General features: G+C 40.4%; 1 protein-coding gene across 1 annotated transcript; it reads right to left on the bottom strand.

Annotated features, from left to right (window-relative positions):
• Positions 1 to 573: 573 nt before the first annotated feature.
• desi2 (desumoylating isopeptidase 2) lies at positions 574 to 26,173 on the bottom strand. The gene is made up of 5 exons (XM_004570029.3): positions 25,587 to 26,173; positions 11,256 to 11,328; positions 10,937 to 11,030; positions 8,418 to 8,559; positions 574 to 3,638 (listed from the first exon to the last, which is right to left on the bottom strand). Exons 1-5 carry the CDS (start codon positions 25,623 to 25,625, stop codon positions 3,363 to 3,365), a joined length of 624 nt encoding a protein of 207 aa, XP_004570086.1. The 5' UTR covers positions 25,626 to 26,173; the 3' UTR covers positions 574 to 3,362.
• Between the last annotated feature and the right edge of the window lie 454 nt (positions 26,174 to 26,627).

Raw genomic sequence — 26,627 nt, 5'->3', positions numbered from 1 at the left:
ATTTTAACTTTCTTTTCAGGTAACTTCACTTACAGTATATACTCATAAGATTTTACACAGCAGGATAAAATAAAAGTAATCCGTTCTTTAGCAGGCCTTAAAATGAGGTAAATAAAAATGAGTAAATAAAACCTCAAATAACTCAAACATGAGTTTTTATCCCATCTTATTATTTAACAAAAGCCCTTACGAGAGTTGATTAAATGACTGTCAACACATGTGAGCACCTCTATGAAAGCAGAGATTTGGGAGTTTGCCGAGTTGCATTTAGTTGCATATAACCAACTTCTGCTGCCGATCTGCCAGTGAGAAAGATTACTCATAGGTGGGTTTAATTCTCTGTAGAAAGTAGTGTCAACCCTCCAAGTCACTCTGTACTGCAGCTTAGTTCTGAAAGTATGCAAAGCCCTCCTAAAACAAATATTGACCCATGAAATAAATGTTTAAACCCTAAAGAAAACAATCTACTAACAAATAACACATTTAAACCTAAAACAAGGGGAATCTTTAATCACATTACTAGAACAAAATCTATAGCCATAAAACTAATTCGCCATGACACAAACACAGTCACAGATTGTATATTTTCTTTAATAACTTTCCAACAGATACAAATGTGTTCGGCTCCATCTAAAGTCTCTGCAAGTTCACTGTGAAACGGCTGAAGTCAGTTTTTCTGTGTTTTGAATGATTGAGGTTTCCCGATCTGCATTCATAGCTCACAAAGGTGGCGCAAAATCTCACAAGCTATCTCTTTAAAGGATATTTACTCCTCTGAGAAAATAAATGCACACAAGAAATGAGGGTGATTACAATTCATAGGCTGCCAACGTAAAAAGAAACAAAAGAAGAAGAAGAAAGTGACGTTACAGCCATCTTTGGTCATTTTAATTTACTATACCTTAAATTTGGCAATCACAAGTAAAGTAATAACTAAGTTTGTTGATGATTAGTGTTTAACGATTTATTGTGTATTTGTCGACAGACAGATGATTGTATCACAGCTGAAAACCACCTGAAGCTATGAAGGTTACAGGAAACCTCAGTAACAGTACAAATAACAGCCAGCAGAGGGCGTCGTCAACAACAGTACGTGTGAGTGTGCATTATAAAGTTTATTTAGTGAAACATGAAAATAACTTTTAAAAATTAAATCCTTTCACTTCAAATCAGATAAAATATGCTGGTTTTTGTGTCTTTTACATGATTCCTGTAAAACTGCTTCAGTTTTGTTAGAAAGTCCCAAAAACAACATTTTTACCCGATGGTTGACACTGCCACAAAATGTTGCTAAAAATTAGCGTGAGCACAAAAAGAATACAACTAATCTCTTAAAGATGCAGACGCATTTGTAAATACACCCTGAAAACAGTGCTACATTTGTTAAGATTGATATTTCTTTGCCGTGTGTGAGAGATGTGTGGTAAATTTGGCCCAGTTGGTAGCTCGTTGAAACCGCTTATACTATAAGTGGGGGCACACGCTCCTACATTCATGCACAGACAGGAGAAGAAAAGAAAAAGGAAAAGTGTGCAGGCTCGCAAACAAGCATACAGGATGTAAACAATAGCTTTTTCTTTAAATCTGAGCGAAGAGTAGAAAACTGCACTGCCACAGCGTGCTGCCGAAAAGCTCTATGGAGTGACAACTGCATTAGAAAAGCAACAGCGACAACGCAAATGAGCATGTGGGATAAAAAAGTTTAAAAGATCATATGTTACAAAGCCTTTTAGAGTCCTGAGTTTAATGGCAAAACAGACAAAAAGGCCAGAGTCTTTATTTTGTAGAAATACTATAAGGATTTAAAGAAAGAAAAAAAAAAAAGGGTATCCAAGATCAGTTAGTCTTCATAACATGTTTTCAGAACATCCATGGCTCTTGTTTGGGACAATACACAATATGCAGCATATGTCTCCTTGTTAACAGGATATATATTTGTCTGAGTAAATCATGAAGTTTTCCCCACCAATAACCTTCCGATAATCAAACTTAACTAAACTGTGCAGCGATGTTTCAAAACGGCACCACGTTGTGTCGCTCCTAACTGGACACAGTGTGAAGAAAAAGACTGTGAGAAGTGCAGGCTGAAGAGAGGTCAGTTAAAGAAGAGCTCGTCTGCCTTCGCTTCTTCTTCAAACACATTTGTATACATTGCAGACTGACATTGTGTCCTAAGTGTGAGCGTGGACCTCGATTTTTTCGGATAAAACGTTTTGCTTTATGCTTTTAAACTACTGGGAGTCTTCTACAGTTGACCAACAGAACACTTGTGGGTGCTCTAAGGCACCTTGGCAGCTGCTACTGAGAAAGAAATGTTTCCCATCTTAAATCAATCCCCCCTTCACTAGAACCTAACTACGAAATGATTTAGAAACATTTTACATTATTGGTGGTGAAATACTTGTTGCTACTTCATAATTATTAAGTAAATCCACTTCATTAGTTTGCTTTAATCAAAGCATGTGAGGTTATTAAGGATGGGAGGGAGGATCTGACATCATAGAAGAAAGGCGGGGGTCTCTGTGAAGCTAAGAAAGTCTTATGGATTGACAGTGGTTCTGGATCTGTTTGTTCTTGTCTATGCAGCTGATTGTAGTTCTGGTTTAGGCTGTTTACAAACCTACAGCCTGCTGTAATAAAAAATAAAAGGCAGAGGATCCAGCAATTTGAGGCAAAGGGTAAGAATTCCCAAAATCCACCTGTTACTTTCAAGATTGTAGCAGCCACCTGTCCCAGACCAGATCTGAAACACAGCAGGCGGCAGTGGAAACATTTACCAGCCACAGATCAAATGATATCAGCGCTCAGCTCCTGGACATTTAAAACCACCAATAACTGGGAGGTCGCTCAAGACAATAAAATCCCCTCACAGACCTGCTGTACTTAAAAGTATAAGGCAGAGCATCCAGCACTTTTAATTCTTGTAGCAGTCCTCTGACATTTTTAACACAGCCATAAGCCTTAACAAACCTAAATCATACCCTTTTGGTGAGGATCAACACCACTGATAAATAAAGCACTGGTATAGTTTGGATGTGGCTGGTAAACACATGAAGGAATTTGGCAGGTAAAATAATGAAAACATATTCGATGTGAAAAAGTTAAAATCTCAGATTGATGAGAGCGATGACCACAGGTTTCCCGTCTTTGTCAGCAATAAGAGCTCCTTTCTTCGGCAGGAAAAAAAACATTTCACTGCTCAGGATTTCTTCAAGTGTTTGGCTGACACCCGACCATGCGCGAGGATAAGTCTGACAGGACCTTTGGCTGTAGATAGATCCATCAACTGCAGCAGGTTTTCTGTTACCTGGCTGCCAATGTAACAAGTCCAGCCCAGAGTTTCTCAGCATGCCATGCAGCCTCTACCTGCGGGGCTGGTGGCGAGAGTGACGAGGCAAGGAGGAGGATGGGCTGGAGGACGAAGAAGGTGAGCAGGGTGACATGGAGGCCAGGGAGGCTGTGGCGGCGGCATCCTCTGCCTCCTCCAGTTCGCCTCCGTGGAGCTCCTGGCTCACACTGGACTGTAAGGCAGCTGGGGTCAGCCACTCTTTGGGCAGGCAGCTCTGGAGGAATGGCACGCAGGAGCTGAAGTAGGCCAGGCGATTGACCCAGCGAGGGATCTCCCTGCCACACAGGATCTGAGAAGAAAGACAAGAAGGGAACGTTTTAATAAGTTCAGTACACAAGAAGTGACTCCTTAAAGCAAATGTATATTCTTTTTATGCTAGTCGTCAAAATTAAGGGAAAAAGTAATCACTCGTGTTTAGTGCCCCTCATTTACATGTTTTGTTATGGTTTGCAGGTTTGTGGTACGTAATGAACTATATTCACACAAAAACAGCGCAGACCCCTTTCTGCAACGTCATCAAGCCATGCAATACAGCCACAAAGGCAAATGATACAAAGTACAATAAAATTAAATCAAAGAAGTCATTTCAGAGACAAAAGCTCTATCCACCTACTATTGAAGTCTTTTTATTGTTAGGGACAGAATAAAGTTTGCTTAAAGGGAGGTGGAAGGGAACTACAATGACTCCTCTCAGACAGAAGATGAACTGAGGATCTGCACAAAGACCCAGTACATGACAAACGAGGGTTAAACTGATCTGCGAGTCATGCAACCCTACTATTTTTATATCTAAGACTACAAATAACTGACCATAACTGGTGTATTTTAATTAGTAGTCAATACCACTGGTCCCTAACCTTTTTTGCGCAAAGGACCGGTTTATGTCTGACAATATTTTCATGGACGGGCCTTTAAGGTGTTGCGGATAAACACAAAATAAAACCAGTACCGGTACCAAAAAAAGATTTATTCATAACAACATGAAAAGACCCAGGGAAATCAAGTTAAAGATAACACCGATAAAAAAAATTAACCTATTATCCCGAAAACCATACATTTCACACCCGCTCAACTCTTGCAGCCCACTACCGGTCCATGGCCCGGGGGTTGGGGATCGCTGGGCAATACAATACCAATACAAATCATTAGTTACTAGACTGACAGAAAAATCAAAGGTTTACTTAAATTCAACTTATGTATGAAGCCCCAGTTCAAAACAAAATCGGACTCGAATAGCTTTACATTATAGAAGAAAGAATGAACCGAAGTCCTTTTAACAGGAAAATACCTTGAGAGGGAAGTATGGGAGCTTCTGCCACTGAAAAACACATTTTTGCCATCCTTAAGTCAAAATTTCAGGATGTTATCCAGAACATTTAGATCATCTTAAAATTTGAGTTAAGTATCTAAAAATGTCAACTTATAAACTTAAACGTCTGGTAAAATAACTGGAAATTGAAAAGAATAAGTTGAAATTGCAAGTCAAGTCAAACTTTTGACTGGCAGGATTATGTAGGGCTTTTGTTTCAGCGGTGGAAATAAGCTTCCACGGGGAAGAGAGTGAGGGACACGAGGAGAGAGAAAAGAGCTAACAAATAAAAAGTTGCAAAGTTTACTTCCACATATTATATTATAGTATTTTCTGAATTTCCATATCACCAGTGAGTTGTGTCATTAGGCAAGTGAAGTGCTAGAGCTTATATAAAATAACTGACTATGCCAACACTTAGGGAGATAAAGAGCAGTAATAAGTATTAAATTATATTCAATAAGTCACTTTGTCACTTCCTGGTTAGTTTGTTCTCCATAAGAGAACTTGTCAGTGTTGTGAGAATGCTGTGGAGGAAATTAATCTCAAACAATGACTGCATAACCAGAAATTACATCCTGCCTGTGTCTTGAACTTCCAGGAAACTGAATCAGATTTCCTGACTTTCTATGCCATAAATAAATCTGTAATATGACTCTGTGCTAGTGATTTCTCAACCTACTGTAACAGTTAGTTCACGAGTACGTCTAGTTGGACCTTTTTCGGTCTGTGGTTGACATTTCTCTCTCACAATCTTCCTTAACAACTAACATGCTTGCACAGGCAGACACAGTCTATGTTATGGCTAATTATGATTACTCAGTGCTATTAGAGGTTGTTACAGCATAATGGGAAAAGTGGCTTCCAAGAAACTCAAAGTGTTTTCCTAGTAAAAGGGCTTAATTATGCTTTGATCAGAACATTTATTGAAGCTGCTGACGAGCTGCTTTTACAGACGTGTAAGGAGACAGAGACAGTGGGTTTGCTTTTATCTACAAAAAAATTGTTACAAAGTGGCTGATTTTTGCTGATGATACTAGATTGCATAGGTTGTTTAGGCTCCAGCGATGAGGTTCTTCCATTTCTTCAGAGACTCAGCAAGAACTGCTCCTTGCAGAAGAAGAGGAGGTGACCTACATTCACCAAAATCCTTAAATATCATCTCTTTAGTGTTTGGCTGACATGTGGCTGATATATAATAAACTGTAGCAATTCACACTACTGTCATGAAATATTCCTTTGCAATAATAAAGTAAGCCTTCAGATCAACAATAGGCAATATTCATCCAATATAAAACGGTTGAAATGGGTTGGAAACATCAGCAACAGAAACATTTTTCTATGCCATGTATTTGACACTATGTGTATGTATGTGCACCACAAGCACTGCTGCTACTCTTTCCCAGCCGAGCAGCTCATCCGTACAGATTGTTAGCACAATTTTATTTGACGAAGAAAGCCTCAATGAAAATAAATATTCTTTCATTTTATCCAGTTTAGATGTTGACTGAGAGACTGATGCTACTAGTCTGTTTGGGATTTTAGATGATAAAGCAGTTTTATGTACACTGAAAGTCTGTGTAGGTATTCCTTGTTTCCTCATTTACAATTAATTCCTATACAGTGGTCCTCGCCGTTTTGCAGATATTTTTGTGCAATATTGCACTTTTTTTTTTTTTTTTTTTTTTAAACAGCGCATTGTGTTCTGCATCCTGATTAGCTGTAGATCACTGTCAATCAATCTCGCCCCGTGCCTTCTGTACAGTACAGATTGCCTTCAGCTTGTCAAATTTACATAAATCTTCGATCGCTAGCAGCGTGACTCTGAAGCGCTGTACTGTATGTTTGTAAGTTTTCTCCCCAACAAACACAACAATGTCGACAAAACGTTTTGCACCGTCAAAGACACCCGCGGGAGCCTTTGGTTTCATTCTGTAATACTGAACTTATTTTTCTATGTAGGTTTGAACTTTTAGAGTGTTTAAACAAGAGAGAAAAGTGTGAACATATTCATGCCTGTGTGAGAAAAATGTATAAAGTGTGTAGTGAGGGGTTTTACAGCCTTAAAACATCTATAATAATTGTAAAAAATAAAGTTGGCTACTTTGCGGATTTCACCTATCACGGATTATTTTTAGGACGCGATAAACAAGGGACCACTGTACTCCTATATTTATTTTTATATTTTTGTATTCAATGCACTTATCTCTCTGTCACAAGAGCTAGACCTCCAATGTGTCAAAAAGGTGATTCTTCAACGTGATTTTTTATTTTCAGGTAGAGGATGAAGTTACAGGATGGGACATCTTACAAACAAATAAATAAATAAATATAAAAAAATAAATGATGAACATGCCTCTGGTTTGGCTTCATCTTTGCCCTTGGACATTCATCATTATTTAATTGGAACCAGTTGGTTGCAGCTTAGTTTTCAAAAGCCTGAGACAGTCAGTTTTACACTCTGTGCAAGTTTAGCATCTGTGGTGAAATCGCATGCATGCTAAAGGACGGGATTTCTACAGATGACCTAAAAAGAGCAGAAGTGCTCCCTGTGGTCTGCTGGTTCACGAGAAATCGATTTTAAATGAGAAATAAGTCAGGCATGACTGTAACTTTGAAATTCACGTTTAATGATTCTTATCATACATTAGGTCACCGTGTTTCGAGTAACAACCTTTCTTTGAAACAAACAGTCTTCCAATTGGCTAGAGCCCCACATTGTGGCCAACATTTTATAAAACAGAGGCAAGTAAAGGTTTATAGATCTAGTTTTCTGTCAGACTACTAGGACTAAAATATACTGAAAGGTTATTAGGAATTTCTACTGATCTACTGTTAGAGTTCAGTGGTCTGCAGGGAGTACAGTATTGATTTTTCAAAAAGAAATCTGACATCTAAGTCGTACACATCAAACATTCTTTCTGAAGATTTAATTTTTATGCTTGATCTTTCAAGCATCCTGCATTCCTGCAACAACAATCAATGTGTCCTGCCATTTTTTACTCTGTCGCTTTGAGTCAGCCTCTCAAGGTAATGCGGTTAGAGTAAGCATAAAAAAAAAAATCAAATCCTGAGATGGAAGATGGATGACTCTCAATGGTAAACCTGCATGTGTGCTTGATTTTATTTCCATGTACATGTCTGAATTTTATTGTATTGCACTGACGTGAAGTACTGTCTGCATTTAAGGTTTAGAAAATACCATGGTATGTTGTAAGGATGTGTCTTTTATTATTTGTCTGTGTTTCTACGCGCGCGTGTGTGTGTGTGTGTGTGTGTGTTTGCCAGCTGGCTCTGCATGTCTGGGCTCGTATCAGTGTCCTAATCCCCAACTCAGCATTAGATGCTAACTGGAAAACTCCCTGCTCATTAGTCACACCAGGATAAGCTGATTGAAACAACGTGCACGCACGCACGCACGCACGCTGTTCTTACACAGCACCTTCTTCCTGTATTTACTGTTGTTGCTCCCGCCCCCCCCCCCCACACACACACACACACACACACACCTGGCCAATGAGCGAACAGTCTCACATGGTTTTTTGAGTGATGCATTTTGGTTCGCTTGGCGTTTACTTGAATGTTTCTCTGTCTGAAAACAAACCAAATAATGGGGAAAGCTACAAGTTTACAAACTCATCAACTGATTTCAACCACAGTAAACAAACTATAGGTGCGAAATCACCGTAAGACTTGGCCTTTAAACTCAGCGCAGCTCAGAGTAATGTGCAATGAAATGATGTGTGTTTTTTAACCCACCTCCGACAGTGCTGAGGAGAAGTGGTTGCAGTTCTTGTGCATGAGGTGGTAGGCGTTGCCTTTGTACTCCTTCCCCATCTCTTCCACGATCCGCTCCACATCCTCTTCTGTGAAGTCTGTGCTTCCTAGGACAATAGCTTCTCTGCAGAGACAAACAGGCAGAAGGTACTGATGTTACTGAAAGAGCATCTTCTGGGAAAGAAATGTTTCTAATCCAATTCTACTTTTTACCATTTTCATTTACTGATATATTCTTTACTGTTTCTGTCAGTGAGTCTGGCTGAGGGCGACTATTTCACTTCGTGTTGGAAAAAGCTGTCTGACAGCAGATAAAATAGTGAAAAATGTTCAACACTGTGTGCATTTAAAACACACTGATTTTTTAAACATTCTATCCGGTACAACCATGTTGCACAATTTTTGAAGAAAACGTTGACATATTTTGTGATTTGCCTTCAGCCAAAAAATAAGTAGTTAACTTTGAGAACATTTTAAAGGTGATCTGAGTTTTTGGCTTTAACATCAAATGAAATTAAAATGAAATTATTATGATTTTAGTATGAGAGAGTGCTTTATTCACTGGGATAGGCCTCAGCTTTGTGGATAATAAGCAGGCATTTGTCACAGATGATCCATATTTGGTTTAGTGGCCTGCTTGGAGACAGTTACTGTGTGTGCATGTGTGTGACAGGCGGAGTCTGTCTAAAGCCACAGGGCAAATCAACTAGAGCAGAAGTAATACTCAGCAGAGTAGGTCTGAGTAGACAAGCACACAAACATACTGAACTGATTTGCTGAAATCAGTTGTCGTGTTTTGTACATTTGGATTCCACATTCCTAAAGAGCATCATGTTGATCTTTTGCAGGATGGAAAAAAACAAAAACAAATCAGAAACACTACACATTTTGCTGCAGTCCACTACAAAAACAGCTTTTAAAAGACAGCTGGTAATATGGTAAAAAGCTGCACTGGTTTGCAGTGTATTTGCAAAACTCAAATTGTTAGACTATACTTGAAAAGTACATCAACAATTATGAATTTTATTTAATTTTATTACAGCCAAACACTGTGTTCAAGCCTAAACGCAATTTAGCCTGGTGAGTTAAATAAAATATTATTGCCCCCCCCCTCAGATGTCATTAAAGTATAAATGATCCATAAAGAAAAATGTCCAACTTTCCAGCAGTAATATTTATTTTTTTCTTGAGTGACCATAAAAGGAACTGCAGCCTGCAGTTTGTTAGTGTTACTTTTTCAGCTTCAGCTCGTTCCTCAAAATAAAGTAAAGGAGAAAACTTGCAGTTTCAGTTCAAGATAAATTGAGCTTTTTTCAAATCTCAATCTTCTGTTTTATTCAGTCTTTGACCAAGACCATAGGCCATGAACTGTTACAAAAAGGCATTAAAATGTTTGACACATGTACAGGAGCTCGCTTTACTGTAGGAGAAATACCAAAATTCATTAAACAGCTCAACTAACAGCTGACCAACTGATCAAATGGGTATAAAGAACATGCACATGAAGCTCTAACTTATCTAGGGAACAAATCAGTGCTTTCTAACTTGGCCGATGGCTGATTGACCAAAACAGTCACTATACACGCGTACTGTATGCGCTACCCAGAACCTACCAGCATCTCCACCTAAACCAAACTACTATCAGTAGTCAAAAGACATTTGACACATTGTCTGACTTTCCAAACTGATCACTCTGCTCTACACATAATCTTATTGGGGAAGAATGACCTGAACAATCGGGCATCTAATGAGCAGAATGGACTGAACTGATATTGTCCTTGCACAGCAAACAACCTAAAAGGCTGTTAACGGTTATTAAAACCTACACCAAGTAAGTAATGTTAAGTGACTTCTAATAGCCGTTTAGATAGGTGCCTGCATCATGCCTTTGGGGCAGAACCTGGCACTCTTAACTAGAAAATGTTCTAGCATAAACTTCAAAGTGGTCTCAGTTGTGCCTTGAAGTTCAGCCCCATAGGAACAAAGGATGGCTGTGTTTGTCTTTGTTGTTGTGGGTTGCTGGAACATCTTGCAGCACAGATTTTCTATTTTTCCATGTTTAGAACCATTTCTACAGATTCCCAATAACTTCCCCTCCCTTGTGTGCCAGCTGGCAACCCTTGCAGTTACTCATTTTTCCAAAGATCCTGTGTTGCTTCAACCTACTGAGGTAACTGCGCAGATAAGGGTGGACCCAGATAGATTTATGATACATTCCTCATTGCCATTATTTTACTACCCAGCCCTTGGCGCGTGAACGACTGTCCTCTCGTCACTACTGAGTTTAATAGCTAATAGACTAACAAACTTTTGAGCGGTAACCTGACTGACTCGCCATTTGATTAACATTCTACATTAAACAGGCCAACTCTTTCACCGTAAAAACTCCATCAAGCATGTTGCGAGCTGCCTAGGCTGTTGCGAAAGATATTTAGCAAAACAGAACACATGCATATCTGTACTTGTATGTCTCATATAAACACCAATTATCCCACACTTACTTGAACTTAAAGGTCTCGCCAAGCTCAGTTGCATCACCTGGTGTAATCTCAAAGATCCCTGAGAATGGGTACGGGTGTCCGCCATAGGCAAACTCTAAACACACAAGAACAAATTTGAGCTGCTGATGTAACAAAAGCCATTAGCAGATAACATACAGTTTTATATATACACTATATATAAGTATGTTTAGACATGCCCGGAATGGAAAACAGTGGTGTGTGTATATATCCTGAGCTATAAAAAAAGCATCCTCTCTGTAACACTATCCTTAGGCAAATGACTTGATGTAGGCGGAGTCTTATTTCTGGGCAACCTTACCTCTTCCATAGATCTCAATCCCTGAGTGAAAGACTCCGATGCCCAGAGAGCTGGTGAACTCATTGATCCAGTACTGAAGGCAGAAGGAGAAACACAGAATAACACGTTTGTTAAATTACAGTAAAATAATAATGCATGTTTTCTACACCTATTGATTTAATATATTTAAATTTTTAGTCTACAAAATGTCAACAAAAACAATCCATCACAACTTCCCAACATGAAAGCTTTTCTTGTTAAACTGTTCAAAATGTAAACATATCATAGTAAAGTGAAAGAAAAAGCAACAAGAATCAAATTAAAATATGTGATAAAACAATGTAATATCAAATTTATATGGATATTCTTCAGGAAGAAGACAAAACCTCCCCCTCACTGAGGTAGAAAGAAGGAATGAGGAGTATGCACAGACAGCTCCAGGGCATCTCTAAATCCTTGCTGTTACAGACAGACAGTGAATCATTGCATAACTACAAGTGATAGTTCAATTTTTTTGACCTCTGAAAGACGGGAAATTCCTTCAAAATGTAGCCCCCACTGCAATAAACCCACAAACGGCAGCTGAAAAGGCAATATGTTTGACATCCTGCAGCTATGCAAACCTTATTACTGAATTGTCATTGTCCTATTGTACCTTGGCATTTATCCAGTCTTCATATCAGAATAATCAAATTCAGCTACAGAACACATTTACAGACTTTTCTGTGGGAATTTATGACCACAGTGCAGATGTTATCCCTGATGCTTACACAAGATTTCTTTGCATGCAGACAATGACAGTCAAGCTGCACAGAAATAAATCAATAACTGCTGCACTAATCTTTGAAACTGCTATCCATCTTTTCTGTAGTATGTCTGCTAAACATTGTGTCTACAAGGTGATTGGGCAGACTGTTGCTAGGCAGAATTTTCACTCAAAAACATTATTTTATCACAAAAGATGGAGCAGAGAAGAGTGTTGGTGAAGCATCTCAGGAAGCTGAATAATAATCTCTAAATCTAATATTTGTTCATACCTCAAACATCTTCCTACTGCTTCACTGTGCCACGTCATCAGTTAATTGATTATTGTCTTGGACCTGATCAATTTTAAAGTTTGATGCTGTTGACGTTTCTTCAAACCAAATCAAGTGCTGATCAGCATGATTAAAACATGCCAAATTTACCAAGAGCAGTTCCTTTCTGCCAGTGCACTGTAACAAAGGTGACAGATTTCTTACCATGCAAATCTGAGACAATTTTTTTTGTAGACAAAGTCTACAAAAAATATACACCTACATAGTCCTGTGAAAAACTAATTCTGATTCTTTTTTTCAGCCATTATGTTGCAGATTTGCTGTTGTGTTTGGGATCGTTGTCCTGTTGTAGGGCCGCCACAAACGATTATTTTGATAGTCGACTAGTCACAGATTATTTTTGCGACTAGTCGACTAATCAGATCATGCATCAATTGGACGTACAACGTACAGCTTATTGCACCAGCATGCATCTGCTCTTGTATAACTATCATTAGCTTACAGCCTTAAGTGTTTAAGGTATGTGCTAACTAAAAAAAAAAAAAAAAAAAAAGACAAGATGATAGTTTATTAAATTTTAATGAAATTTGCAGATTGTTTCGGTGAAGTTTAAGAAACTCAGCCATCTGCTCCTTGCCATCTAAAATATAACAGCACACCGGAGTATATTCTCCAGCAAAATAATTTCCCCTAGGGATCAATAAAGTATTCTGATTCTGATCTCACACTTCTGATGATCAGTTGTCTGCTTGACGTTTATTCAGCTGTGTAAAAACTATAACTTTAATCTCAGCCAAACCGATTTACTCAGGAACAAATAAAATACTGAAAAAAGCCAAACAATAATATTTTAAGTTATTTAAGTGACTTATATATCATGTTTAACCTGAGTAGCGAAAGACGGCGGTGGGTTTGCCGGGAGTCCGGTGTTCTCACCGGCTCTAGTGAGCCTTGAACCCGGGCTAGATATTGAGCTGGTGCGTAACAGACATATCCGAAAACGTCGGAGCGCTTTTGAAAATATGTGGTGTCCTGATAAACTGAGCAGATATTTGAGGTTTACACAGCTACATTCTCGCCTGAAAATATGTTAAACGTTTATTTTGTGACCCAGAAAGAATAATAAGAGTAATATTAAAACTAACTAGCTGCCGCCATTGTTGGAAACTTAGCTGGGCCGCGCTATGAATTCTGGGACACAGCTTCTTCTTCTTCGGGGTTTAAGGGCAGCTGGCATCCTTGTACATGCAGTGCTGTCATCTACTGTTTCAGTCCGTTATTACACGCTTAAATCCTGCTACTTATTCCTGCGTGTTTTGGATGTTACAAAGCTTCAAACGACGCATCGACTATTAAATTGGTAGTCGACGATTTTGATAGTCGACGTAATCGTGACTAGTCAACTAATCGTGGCAGCCCTATCCTGTTGCATGACTTAGTTTTGGCTGAGCTTTAGCTGCTGGACAAATGGGCTCACATTTGATTCTAGAATACTTTGGTATACAGAGGAATTTGTGGTCAACTCGCTGATTCCCAGATCTTACAGCTGCCAAATAAGCCCAAATAATCACCCCTGTGACACCATGCTTGGCAGCTTGCTCCTGGTAACACTTCCAAAAAAGCCATACATGTCTTTTTTCTAACTGTACTGCCATTACCTTTAACAGTTAACTGAGGCCTGCAGAGTCTGAGATGTAGCACTTGGAGTTTTTACAGTTTCTTTGAGCTCTGTGTTATGCTGACCATTTAAAGACATTAATTCTGACATTAGGAATCTGTTTAAATTGATTTTAAGTATTATTTGGATTTGTATATTATATTAGAGCTTTCCATCTTACATATTTGAGGCATTAAATGTGTTTAACCAGAGTGACAATAAACAACTTAATTACTTGAAAATGAGCCCTTTCCCTGGCGGGGCCCCCTTTCCCTGGCAGGTCGCGGAGTATGGGGGTGCCTACTGGGGTCAGCGGGGGAGCTGGCCCCAGGGAGGGGTCACTTGCCCCTCCCTTCCTTCCCTCCCCATCTCCAGCTGCCTCCCTCTTCCCACTCCACCACAACCACCCACACATGCAGGGCCTTGGAGTAGGGGTATGTCACCAGGGTGCAGAGGAGGCTACCCCCCCCTCTGTCCCCTTCTGGCTGCCTCTGCCTCAATTTTATCCCACAACTTAGACATTCACATTACTCACACTCTCATTACACATACATATAGGGTCTTGGGGGTGGGCACGATACACGGAGTCCAAAGTACCATCAGGGTATACACCCCACCCCTGGCATCGTTGCCCACCTCTCAATTTTAAATACACGTAGACATTGAGGGCTAGCAGGAGGGACTATGCGCTTACCTGCTGCTCTCTGGCAGGTAGCTCCATGCCCTCCTGGGTTTTAAATGCACCTTAGAACACACATGCATCAACATTACAATGAGCGGGTGGAGGGAGGTTTGGAGTCTTCTCTCACCCCCATTCTCTGCGACCTGCTGGAGCAGGGGGGCTAGGACTAGGAGGAGGAGTTGGCCGTCCGACTGCGGTCTGGAGTGTGGGGCCTTCCTCCTGCTGCGGAGTCGGGGCGGTCTGCCTCCCCCCACCACAGGGAAAAGGGAAACACCACCTGGGTCTGGGTGCAGTTCCCACCCTCCAGGGGCGGGGGCACCTAGACCCGGTTTGTAGAGTACGCTTGGGGAGTGTGATCGTGTGTACAACGTCTCTTTATGTCTGTCTCCACGTTGGTTGAGTGTGGAGTAAGTGCATATGAGAGCATGAGGGTGGGAATGGATGTTGTATCTGTGTGTGCCTGTATGTCTGTGTCTATATGTCAGGTTGGGTGTCAGGCGCCACCTCTCTGGGGACATCTCAGGCCCTCCAAGGTTTGGAGGCCTATCTCCCCCTACCACCACTTCCCCTGCCAGTGGCAGACCCCCTCAGACATCGGTGCGTTGGTGGTTCTTTGTGTACGGGGATGGGCATCCAGGTACACACCGGCTCACTCCTTGGCGGCCGCTTATCGGGGCCTGGAGCCTGGGGCTCGCTCGGGCCACTTCGGAGGTGGGGTGCCCCGGCCTCTCGGCCTGGGGCTCGGTCACTCAGGCGCAGCTGGCTGCCGGCGGAGCTCACGGGCGCGTCACTGCAACTCCCCCTGGCTTCTGCTCCGCGGCTGCTGAGTGAGCCCTCATCTGGGACTCTCCTCAGCTCTTTCCGGGACAGTGGCGCAGCTGCCCCTCTGGTGGTCTTCCTTGGTCTCTTGTGTTCTGGGGGCCTCTGGATGTCTGGAGTTTTGATCTCCTCCACACCTGCTTCATGCCCTGGAGGACGGGGCTGTGGCCCCCCCACACCCTCTAGCAGATTATTACATGAAGGAACCTTTTAAAAAACAAGCGCGTCCATGCTCACAGGTGTACACACGGGTGATCACACCCACAAACTACACCCTTTTTGGCTCCTACCTCAAAGCACACTGTGTTCTGTTGATCTTATGTGCTGCACAATAATGTTTAACATTTAGTATTTACTGTCATATTCCCATATATCATTGTGATGTTGTTTATTCTATTACTCTTGTTCTCTTCTGCTTGTTTTCTTTTTTCTTTCTCAGCAGGTGATCCAGGTGATTGATATATGCATTTTTTTTTTCTCTGCCCGTTCTGTTGGTTTTTGTTTTTTGCCCTTCTCCCCCGTCCCTCTTCTCAGCTGTTTCTCTTTCCCTCTTTCTTTCTCCCCTTCTTTCCCCCAGTCAAGTCTGTCCCGTATTCAGTAAGTGAAAATAAAATAAACAATAAAAGGTGAATCAAATGGACCATTACGGCAAGGCTGGGATGGTCAGTTTGGTAAAGTAAATCCGTTGGGCATCTTTCTTTGCCTTTAGACAACAATTCTGATGGCAAAAGAGCCAAACAGGACAGGCCAAAAAAAAAAAAAAAAAGGAATCTGTTTAAATTGATTTTAAGTATTATTTGGATTTGTATATTATATTAGAGCTTTCCATCTTACATATTTGAGGCATTAAATGTGTTTAACCAGAGTGACAATAAACAACTTAATTACTTGAAAATGACATATTTTATTAGTGTGTACACACAGAGGCTTTCCTTCTTGACATAAAAACAGCTTCCAATGCAAACTACAGTTATCAGGTATCACAGAAGACAGCTTGCTATTTAAAACAGTTATCACATTTCCCGTCTGTCATTATGCAAATACATTATGTAGCTGCTTAAAGTCACTTGTGGCAGAGCTGCTGGTCTCCGCCACATCTGCAATGCAAAATATAACCTCTGTGGAATGTAAGAGTTTAAACACCAACTGATCACAAAGGCTTTGCGGATGCTACCTGCTGGATGCCCTTCCAAATGCAATGCTCCCTGTTTTTCCAGTCTTGGGAATGGAAAAAAAGAACTAGGAGTAAACTGGATGTATTCTTCAACTCTACTAGAATATCTAAAACAGTTACAGTGCACCTTAAACGCTTTATCCACTATCTGATGTGCTTCTTTCAATTTTTCCTTATTTGAATTCAGATGGTTGGGGCTGCGTGTTCACAGCCAGAGCTCTGTGATTGAGATGACCATACTAGGATATCCTCTCACTGACATCATACCGAGCCAAGAGCATCCAAATGCATGAAACCAAGCTGAAACCTAAGCTTTAGGCTTATAGGATAACTTGCACAGAGCCAGCCATGTTAAATATGCACACCCACCATTGTAACAGTATATGCGGGAAAAAATATACAGTGGAACCCCGACTTATGAATACCCCATTTAACGAAAAATTCAAGTTACGAAGGCACTTAACGGCAATATTTCTGCTCGTGTTATGGCAAAATGCCCGCATAACGAAATTCGCTGGCTCTGATTGGCTGAGCCCAGAATGCCTACAATGCCCATAATGCCTTCCGAATCCTGTGACAACCCCCTTGGCTTTCGTACTTGCGCTTCGCTGTTCCACTTGGACGTATTGTAGTTGTAGTTAGCAATTAGCCTATCATTCACTCAAAAGACGCAATGGGTGCTTCGACTTACGAAAGACCCTTTGGAACGAATTAATTTTGTAAGTTGGGTTCCACTGTACACACACACACACACACACACACACACACACAATTTTACACCCTTAAACTTTATTGAGGGAACTGACTTTAAAACAGAATCTGCATTCTGATCAAATACAACATTTACTGAGGCTTTGGCACAACTTTTGTTTTTTCAAACCCACATTTCAAACTTGTCATGCTGCTGGGTTTTTGTTTCCTGAACTATATATGGGGCAAATGTTGCACAAAGAAAGCCACAGCATGCGTGTCAGTAGTTTTGTTTGAAGAAGCAAAAATGCCACTGCATATCCCCATTTTATCAGAGTCCAGCTACAGCTTGTGCATTTAGAGCTTGTAGACGTATCTCTCACTATAGAGACCTTTTTGATTTTGTTAAAGGTCAGTAATAAAGGACCAACATTGAGTCCAAAAACTAACACAATAAAGCATCTCATTTTTCCATTTCCTAACATTACTTCTGGTAGGGTTTTTCCCACCAAAGAGTTTCTCACATCAGCTGATCTCCTACGGATATGAAATCATGTCTGTATCAGTTCTGAAGTGGTTTCTTTGAGCCCAGGAACAGCAGCCATCTGTGTGTGCACCAGCTGGTTCTCACTGACTAAGAAGCCTTGGCTGCTGGCTCCTTTTTAAAACATTATCTACATTTCTGTTACAGTAATGGTGACAGAAGCCAGTCTAGAAAACGTGAACACACATCAGCATTTGAGCTGGTAAAAATAAACAGACACCCCCCCAAAAAAACTTCCTTAACTGACTTTATATAAGGCGAAACATAAATAGCAGGTTGGTGAACTAACACCCAATGGCAGCGTAGTATGTGCCAATATGTCCTTGTAGAACGTGTGTAGGAGTTATGTTAAGAAAACTAATCTGCATCGAAATGCAAAATGACTGTCTCCCACTCCGTTAACAGGAGTAACAAAGACAAATAGTCTGTTACGCTGCTACTCCTCGCCCCTGTCGGTGGTGAAATAAGACTCTTATCTCAGACCTCATTACTTCAAAGCTTGTTAAAAGCTGTGTGCTGTAGAGAACAGGCTGAGCGTTTATGAATGAATTAAAAGATAATGAAAGGAACAGGAGACAGAGAGGTGGATGAATGCTTGCTGTAGTTTGCTCTGTAGTTTTCTTCTGTTTTTAAGTTAAGATGTACACCGCTGATTTGAAAGTGTAGCGGAAACAAGCTGACTGAAACTAAGCTCAAAACAGAAATTGATGGAAGGAAGCTACTACCAGCCACAAGATGGGTTCTGGTGAATTTTACCTTCATCTGCAACAATAGTTTGCTCTAGTTTTACCCACAAAGTTATCTTAAATCTCCCATGCAAAGTGTGTTACATTTTTATTTATTTATTTTTAAACACTCAGCAAGTTTACACTGAACTAGGCAATTGATTAACAAAAAAATAATAATAATAAGATCACTGCTGATTCGAGTTACTGATTCCTGTGAGCTCTTTGTACTGCTGTCTGTTGATCTGATTAACACAAATGAGCAATTTTTACATTCCCATAACCTGTGGTGCAGCATTAAGACATTTGCATTACACACAAAGGATTTCAGAGTTCAGATATTGTTTCCATTACTGATAGCTTTAGATTGCATTGTATTAGTTTTTATGTTTGTATATAATAAAGTGAATACTGAGTGAGTGAATCAAATGTGAGGAACTTGTATTAAGAGACTGTTTATTATGGAAATAAAATCTCCAGTTTTATATCAGCTGTTAGCTCTAATTAAAAAGACTGAGAAGTACAGTAAATTAGGTCTGGTTCCAAACTCGGACTGTCTACAATTACATAATAAAACAGAGGTGAAAGCTGCCATCATTGCAATGTTTAATGAATGATAACCTTGACCACACACCCAAGCTATAGTACTATTTTAATTGGTTTAGATTTCTTTCATTAGAAATGCTGCACTATATTCCACTAGCAGAGATTTATGTGGCTGTAGCAACACAGTACACTCCCAACTTCTTTTGTTTTGGGCCACGTTACCTTGTAAACTAGGTGGCAAAAAAGAAAAGGAGGAATCATGACTGCTGCATGTCCCTAATTGATCCACACAAAGACACTGCAGCCAACACATAGCCTGCTCGGCTGAGTATCAGGCTCCATTACACAGTTAAACCTAATATCCTAACATGTCCTCTTACACGCTCTGAGACAAAGAAACCCGTGGTGCTGGCTGGCAGGCAGACAGGTGGTGTGCAGATAATGCTGTCTCATTAGAGCAGTGCACTAAACCACTCAGAGCTGTCCAGGAAATCCACTTAGCTGAGATGTGAGCAGGACTGTGGGGAGGACCTGACAGAATGGGAATTGGGAAAAAGCAGTGGTTTGGGGCTGAGGGGGCGCCTGTAATCATGTCTGTACATACACTCTTGACAGTCACGTGACATTATCGATCCTCAATGGGGACTTGTTATCAATCTTTTTGAGTAGATGCTCAGTTGTGCTCCAAGAACAACAACAGAGCAGGCAGACTCGCACACACTGCATAAATGGTGATGCTCTTGAGATTGAGGTAAGGATCCTGAGTTGTTACCCAACTGTCTTGACCTCGGCAATCATCTGATCTTTGCTGTTTTCTCACCTTCTTTTACATTAAATGTTAGCCCTAAGCTTACACCTCCCAATAAAACAGGCCCCATTGAGACCATCAAATAAACTGCATGACAAAACAGCCTCCTTATTCACTTCTATGAGAACATAATCGCAGGAAATTAGAGCTGTTTGCTCAAGTGGATGACTAAAAAGAAAACCTATAAATTAGGAAACTGGTTTAAAGTGACAAATTAATCAAAGTCATCTAAATATTTCCTGATTTACAACTGCTGTTCAGACTTTTTTTTTTAATCTGATACCACTTTGGGGGTTTAAAAACTTTAAAAAAATGAAACTGTTTTGTTGTCCCACTGACATTTTAATGTTGTTAAGGTTTAATGAATGCAGACATTATTCCTGAGGTGACGTATAACATTTTCTGAGAAGCCTTTAGAATTTCTACAGTTGTAAAGTGGCCTCACAAGTAGGGATGGGTACCGGTATCCAGTGCCATGATGGCACCGGGTCTGACATAAACGGTAGTAACCAGACCGAAAAGCAGCGCAGATTTCAGTGCTTTATTTCGGTGCTTTTTTTCCCTGAGATGTGATACACTTTGGATTCCAGCCAATCATTTTAACTTTGCAAGCGTAGTAGGCGGGCCCAGGTACGTACGTTCTTTTAGAGCAGAGCTACAGATTAAAAACGCCCAAGGCGAAGCGGTCAAAGTCTGGCTGTATTTCACAGCAAAAGATGCAAACTCAGCAGCCTGCAACAAGTGCTTTAAGCTGATACTGTGCAAAGGAGGTAACACCTCAAATCTGATGAAACACCTGGCGACGCTTAGCGTTTTTTTAAAAGCCGAGAAATTCACCGTATTTGATAGCTTGCTGCAAGACCTCACATCGAGCACATCTACTGCGGGTGTGGTGCCTGTTATCGGTCTTGGAGTTAGCAACATCCCCCCCAAAACCCGAAGAGTAGAGTCCTAGCCCCTAGCCCTGCCAGTGTAGCAGAAATGATGACGGATGATGATGGCAGCAACAGCCGTTCTTCTCTGGGTCAGTAGCTTAATGTTGTTCGTGTGTAATTTACGCTGAATAGGCTAACCACATTATTAAATTAACGCATGTAAGGTGAACTAGCAAACACCATCGTAGTTACATGCAGCTGTCTTCTTGTTTGATGGCAGATACTCCCTTCACCCTGGCCAAAAAGGCTAAAATGACCAGAGAAAAAGTGGGAAACAGCTAAACATGAGAGGTTTTTGGACAAAGTTGGTGTTTTTTTCCCCCTCATTGATTAAGCACTGCTTCCAGCCAAGAGTGATACCATAAATTCCCCTATAGCTGCAGAAAAGGCTAACATTGTTATCTTTTTAGAAAAAACAAACAAACAGCTAAACATGAGAGGTTTTTGGACAAAGTTTGTGTTTTCCATTCTTTAAGCACCGGTTCGAGCACCGTTTAAGCACTGGCACCATTTCTGGTATCGAATAAAACCTAAACGATACCCATCCCTACTCACAAGAGCAAAACAACAGAGCCATCTCTTCTGTCCTTAAAGTGTTTTGACTTTTTTTTTGGTCCTTAAAGAATATTTTGGATGGTAAAATATTCCAACTGGAATTTGGGAACATCAGAAAAAAACAGTACAACATGAGTCCAAGTTAGTAAAAGAAGCATGTCCTCATCTATCAGTGCTCTGTTATTCTCCAGTTTCCTTAAATCCAAGATTATATTTTGTAAGCTAAAACTTATAGAAATAGCCTCATAGAAATCAAATTTTTATTTTTTTATTTAACTAAAATATTAACATTTTATTCCAGCTCAAAGAGAGTTATTGTGGAAATACAATGGACTGGTATGTGATGAGTCAATCCGCTGTTCGATCCACTCACTTCAGTTCATGTTGTTCTCTTTTTACTTAATGCAACATCAGTGGCAGACAAGCTAGCATATAATGGAGGGGAAAAAGCTCCACAGATAACTTCTACTTGTATCTTTCCAATGTGGACTGGTACTTGGTACTGGTAAAGATTCATGGCTAAAATATGCATAGAACACAAATAAAAGAAAACCCTGTTACTGGGCCACCAGTAACAGTGACTCAATCTATAAACTGATGGTCCCCCACCAAGTGACTCAACCAGCCTCCAAGCAAATCAGTCAAACAACACTCACTGGAATTGATCTACGGTGCAGTAGAGCAAAATTGATGTTTTTTCCTTGAATGCAAAACACATTTACACAGAACTTCCATACAAGTGAAGTATTATGCACAGTTTTAGGCAGGTGTGAAAAAAATGGTGGTAGACAAAGAATGGTTCCAGAAATATAATAATATTTTTTTTTAAATCAATATTTGGTGTTACTACCAGCATCGATTCCTATAGGTACACTTGCACAAAGTCAGGGATTTTGTAGGATCATAGTCAGAGGTATGATCAACCAATTATACCAAACAGGTGCTAATGATCATCAATGTCGCACGTAGGTTGAAACAGTCATTAACTGAAACAGAAGCAGCTGTGTCTGAAGCTTAAAACTGGGTGAGGAACAGCCTCTGCTACGAAGGTGAGGTGAAAGAGTTTCATTTCATGGCAAGAGTGAGCACATCAACAAGCACAAGGTAGTTTACTGCATCAGTAAGGTCTCTCCCAGACAAAGATTTCAAAGCAGACTGGGGTTTCAAGATGTTCTGTTCAAGCTCTTTTGAAGAAGCACAAAGAAACTGGCAACACTGAGGATCGTAGACGCAGTGGTTGGCCAAGGAAACTTAGTGCAGCAGATGAAAGAACATCAAGCTTGTTACCTTTCAAAATTAGATGTCGTCCAGTAGTGCCATCAGCTCAGAGCTGGCAGAAACCAGTGGGACCCAAGTACACTCAGCTATTGTCCGGAGAAGACTAGCCAGAAGTGGTCTTCATGGAAGAGCTACAACCAAAAAGCGATACCTCCGACGTGGAAACGAGGCCAAGCGACTCAAGTATGCACAAAAACATAGAAATTGGGGTACAGAAAAATGGCAGCAGGTGCTCTGGACTGATGAGTCAAAATTTGAAATATTTGGCAGTAGCACAAGGCAGTTTGTTCATCAAAGGGCTGGAAAGCGGTACCATAATGGTTGTGTGCAGGCAACAGTGAAGCATGGTGGAGGTTCCTTGAATGTTTGGGGCTGCATTCCTGCAAATGGAGTTGGAGATTCAGTCAGGATTAATGGTGTTCTCAATGCTGAGAAATATAGAAAGATACTCATCCATTACGCAATACCATCAGAGAGGCATACGATTGGGCCCAAATTTATTATATTATATACAGCCAAAGTCATTAAGAACTAGCTTCCACGTAAAGAAGAACAAGTAGTACTGGAAGTCGAGTGTGTCTGAGATTACATGAAGAGACAAAAGGATGTGAGGAAGCCTATGTCCACAGAAGATCTGTGGTTAGTTCTCCAAGATGTTTGGAACAACCTACCAGACGAGTTCCTTCAAAAACTGTGTGCAAGTGTGCCTAGAAGAATTGATGCCGTTTTGAAGGCAAAGGGTGGTCACACTAAATATTGATTTGATTCAGATTTCTCTTTTGTTTATTCACTCCATTTTGTTGCTTGATGAAAATAAATGATTAGCACTTCTGTTTTTGAAAGCATTCTTTGTTTACAGCATTTTTTCACACCTGCCAAAAACTTTTGCACAGTACTGTATACTTACACTCAAACCGAGGTGCAAAACCATTAGTTCTGCTGTACTGTTATTATCATCGTGGGGGTCAATGCATGTACAAAGCAAAACTGATTTTTAGTTAGGTCAACTGTCAAAAGTGAAGGAAAGGAAGCCAATTAACAACCAGCACACAGCAAAATGTACCCACCAGTTAGTGATCATGCCACTAGCAGGTCACCCCTCCTACAGTACTTAGGTCTGAACTGGCTGATTAAAAGAAAGAGGAAGCCTTTAAAAAGTGCTGGAATGAAGGACTGGACTCCTGCCACAGTGAATGTTTGCCGCGGCACCAGTTTCCACACAAACATCGCAAATATGCATGGTTCAGAGCGGATCGTTAGGCAGAAGCAAAAAACACACAGTTTCTTCTGTATGGAAAATATGTCCTTCCGTCTCTACTGTCGATTCTCAAATATACTCTAAAGATCTAACACATGTGTCTTTTAGATGTGTATGAGTAGCTTCTTAAAGCAACGGCCCCTGCAGCTATTCACATGAATGGAAGCAAGACAGAAATAAAAGCTCTTCAGACTTTACAGAGAATGCAAGTCATGTGGAAAGCAAGAGAAAGTGAAAGAAAGTAATGAAGAGAACAGGAAGAGAGAAAAAGGGGAATAAAGAATAAGAAACTAAGGAAGAAAGGAATGAATACATACCAATGTATATAATTTGTAATCGTGCAACACACTACTCTTTCTACTGACTCTCAAAGGTCTGTTTAATGACTCTCTGGCTTTCAGTGTTAATCCATTTCAACCCATGTGACCCCAAACCTCTGCAGATATATTGACCAGCAGCTGCAGAGGGACATCAATAAATAGAACAAAAGCAGGACCAAGAAGAAAAGAATCGGGTCCTAAAAAAGGCCATTTATATTTTACCAGGGAGTAACATGTTCAAGTAAGGAAGACCGTCATGATTTACGATGCACAGGTCACAAAGCCAAGTGTACATACAAAGGATGTTGTGGTTTTCCAGCCAGGAGTTCATGCACACTGTCCCAGAGCACTACCCCGATCTGTTTTATAACCTCAAGCAAGACCCACTTTAAATGTAATCTTCAGCCATATTAATCAATGATTCATCAATACATCAATTTCCAGAACCCATCCCCACTGACTCATCCCAGCATGGTGACAACATAGTGACTCAAATTACTGAACCTCAGACTAATGCTATAACAAAGAGTCGATAGCACGTTCTATGCAGTAGAAATTACCATGTGACTTTCACATCTGCTTTTGGTTTGGTGTTTAGAGTGAACTGAAATCCTTAAGATGCAAAACTAGGCTTAGTTAAATAGTGACTTCCTGTAAAGCCTAAACTTTTACTAGTTTTTTTTGCTTTGTTTTTTGTCTGTAGTCCACAGTGGACCAGTTTTCTGGCAGTCCTATCATGGAAGATACATAAAAGATAGCCAGAACAAACGGAGATTTAATATATGGACTAGCAAATCAGCTGTGGGTTCCAAGTTGCTTAATTTTCGTTCTTGATTCTTTTCACACTGCTTTTCCTGTCGCCATTTGCAAACCGGCTTATTTTGTTTGCACTGAACAGACACCAAAACAATGTTGGATCTAATACAAATAGACAAAAACCTTTCGAAAAGGATCATACGACAATAAAGCGTACATGAATTGGTTCAACCGCTTGCAACCCTGACTCACTGTGTTTTGCAAGAAAACAACTGAGGGGGAATAAGCAAACTAATTACTAAAGATGGAACTGCATTAAACGGCAATTGCTTTGGTGTTGTGTGAGTATGCCGAATTGAAGAGTGGTTCGTAATTACGCGAAAATGCTTTTGAGTGTTTTTCTTCCATTATTGTACAAGTGCTGATAACCAACGAGGAATTAAAATCGCATTTTTATAACGCGCTTCAGCGTTGTGTCCTGGATAAATAATACTCCTCTCAAACATACTTCTTAGATCAAGTGATAACAAATAAGCAAGAAAACGTTCACGTTTCCGCTTCTACTTACCATATCATAGACATTTAGGATAATCGGCTCGTTTGCCATCACTGGGCATCAGGATTTTCTTCCCCTAGCGTCCCTTCTTCTCTCCGGGTTCTCTTCCTTCGGTGCGAGATCCAAACTCTCGCTCTCCTCCTCTTATTATTATTATTGCTGGCTCTTTCTCGAAAGATGTTCACCTTGGTAATTCAACTTCGCAACTCGGTGTAAAAATGTTAGAGTTCCGATGATGTTTTCACCGTCCAACATCTGACTGATTTTGTCCCCCGACAGAGCAGCAGCAGAGGCGGACAGATGAATCTATCGGTTACCAAAACTGACTTGCTAAACCCGGTCGGCTACCGAGGTCGCCGCGAAAAAACACTGACTTTACAGGGAGAATTTTCTCTTCCAGAAGACGCCGCGCCGCGGAAAAAAGTCAAATTCATTTTCCCAAACAAACTGCTTAGTTAAATAACATAATGTAGGTACATGAAAATGAAATTCCCTGTGTAAAAAACGACTTGCTACTCCCTTATTAGCCCCGGCTAACGGTAGCAATGGAGCTGCAGGCAGGATGCGACTGCTGGGAGAAATTGGACGATGTTGAGGAGTAGACCGATGAGCCCATCACTCTATTAAGCTCCCTTAGCGCACTGAGCATTATGGGTGATGTAGTTCATAAGGAAAACGAGCGCCCAACCAAACTACACTGCTAATAAATAAATAAATAAATAAATAAATAAATAAGTAAAGGGAACACTTAAACAACACAATGTAACTCCAAGTCATGCGCACTTCTGTGAAATCAAACTATCCACTTAGGAAGCAACACTGACTGACAATTTCACTTGCTGTTGTGAAAATGAAATAGACAACTGGTGGAAATTATGGGCAATTAGCAAGACATCCCCAATAAAGGAAGGGTTTTTCATTTGGTGACCACAGATCTCAATACCTATGCTTTCTGGATGATTTTTTGGTCACTTTTGAATGCTGGCAGTGATTTAGAATAGAATAGAATAGAATAATCCTTTAATTGTCACACAAGGGGAAATTTGGTTGTAA

Source organism: Maylandia zebra, linkage group LG13, assembly GCF_041146795.1.
Source record: "Maylandia zebra isolate NMK-2024a linkage group LG13, Mzebra_GT3a, whole genome shotgun sequence".
Taxonomy (NCBI): Eukaryota; Metazoa; Chordata; class Actinopteri; order Cichliformes; family Cichlidae; genus Maylandia; species Maylandia zebra.
This window is presented reverse-complemented; position numbering and strand designations above follow the sequence as displayed.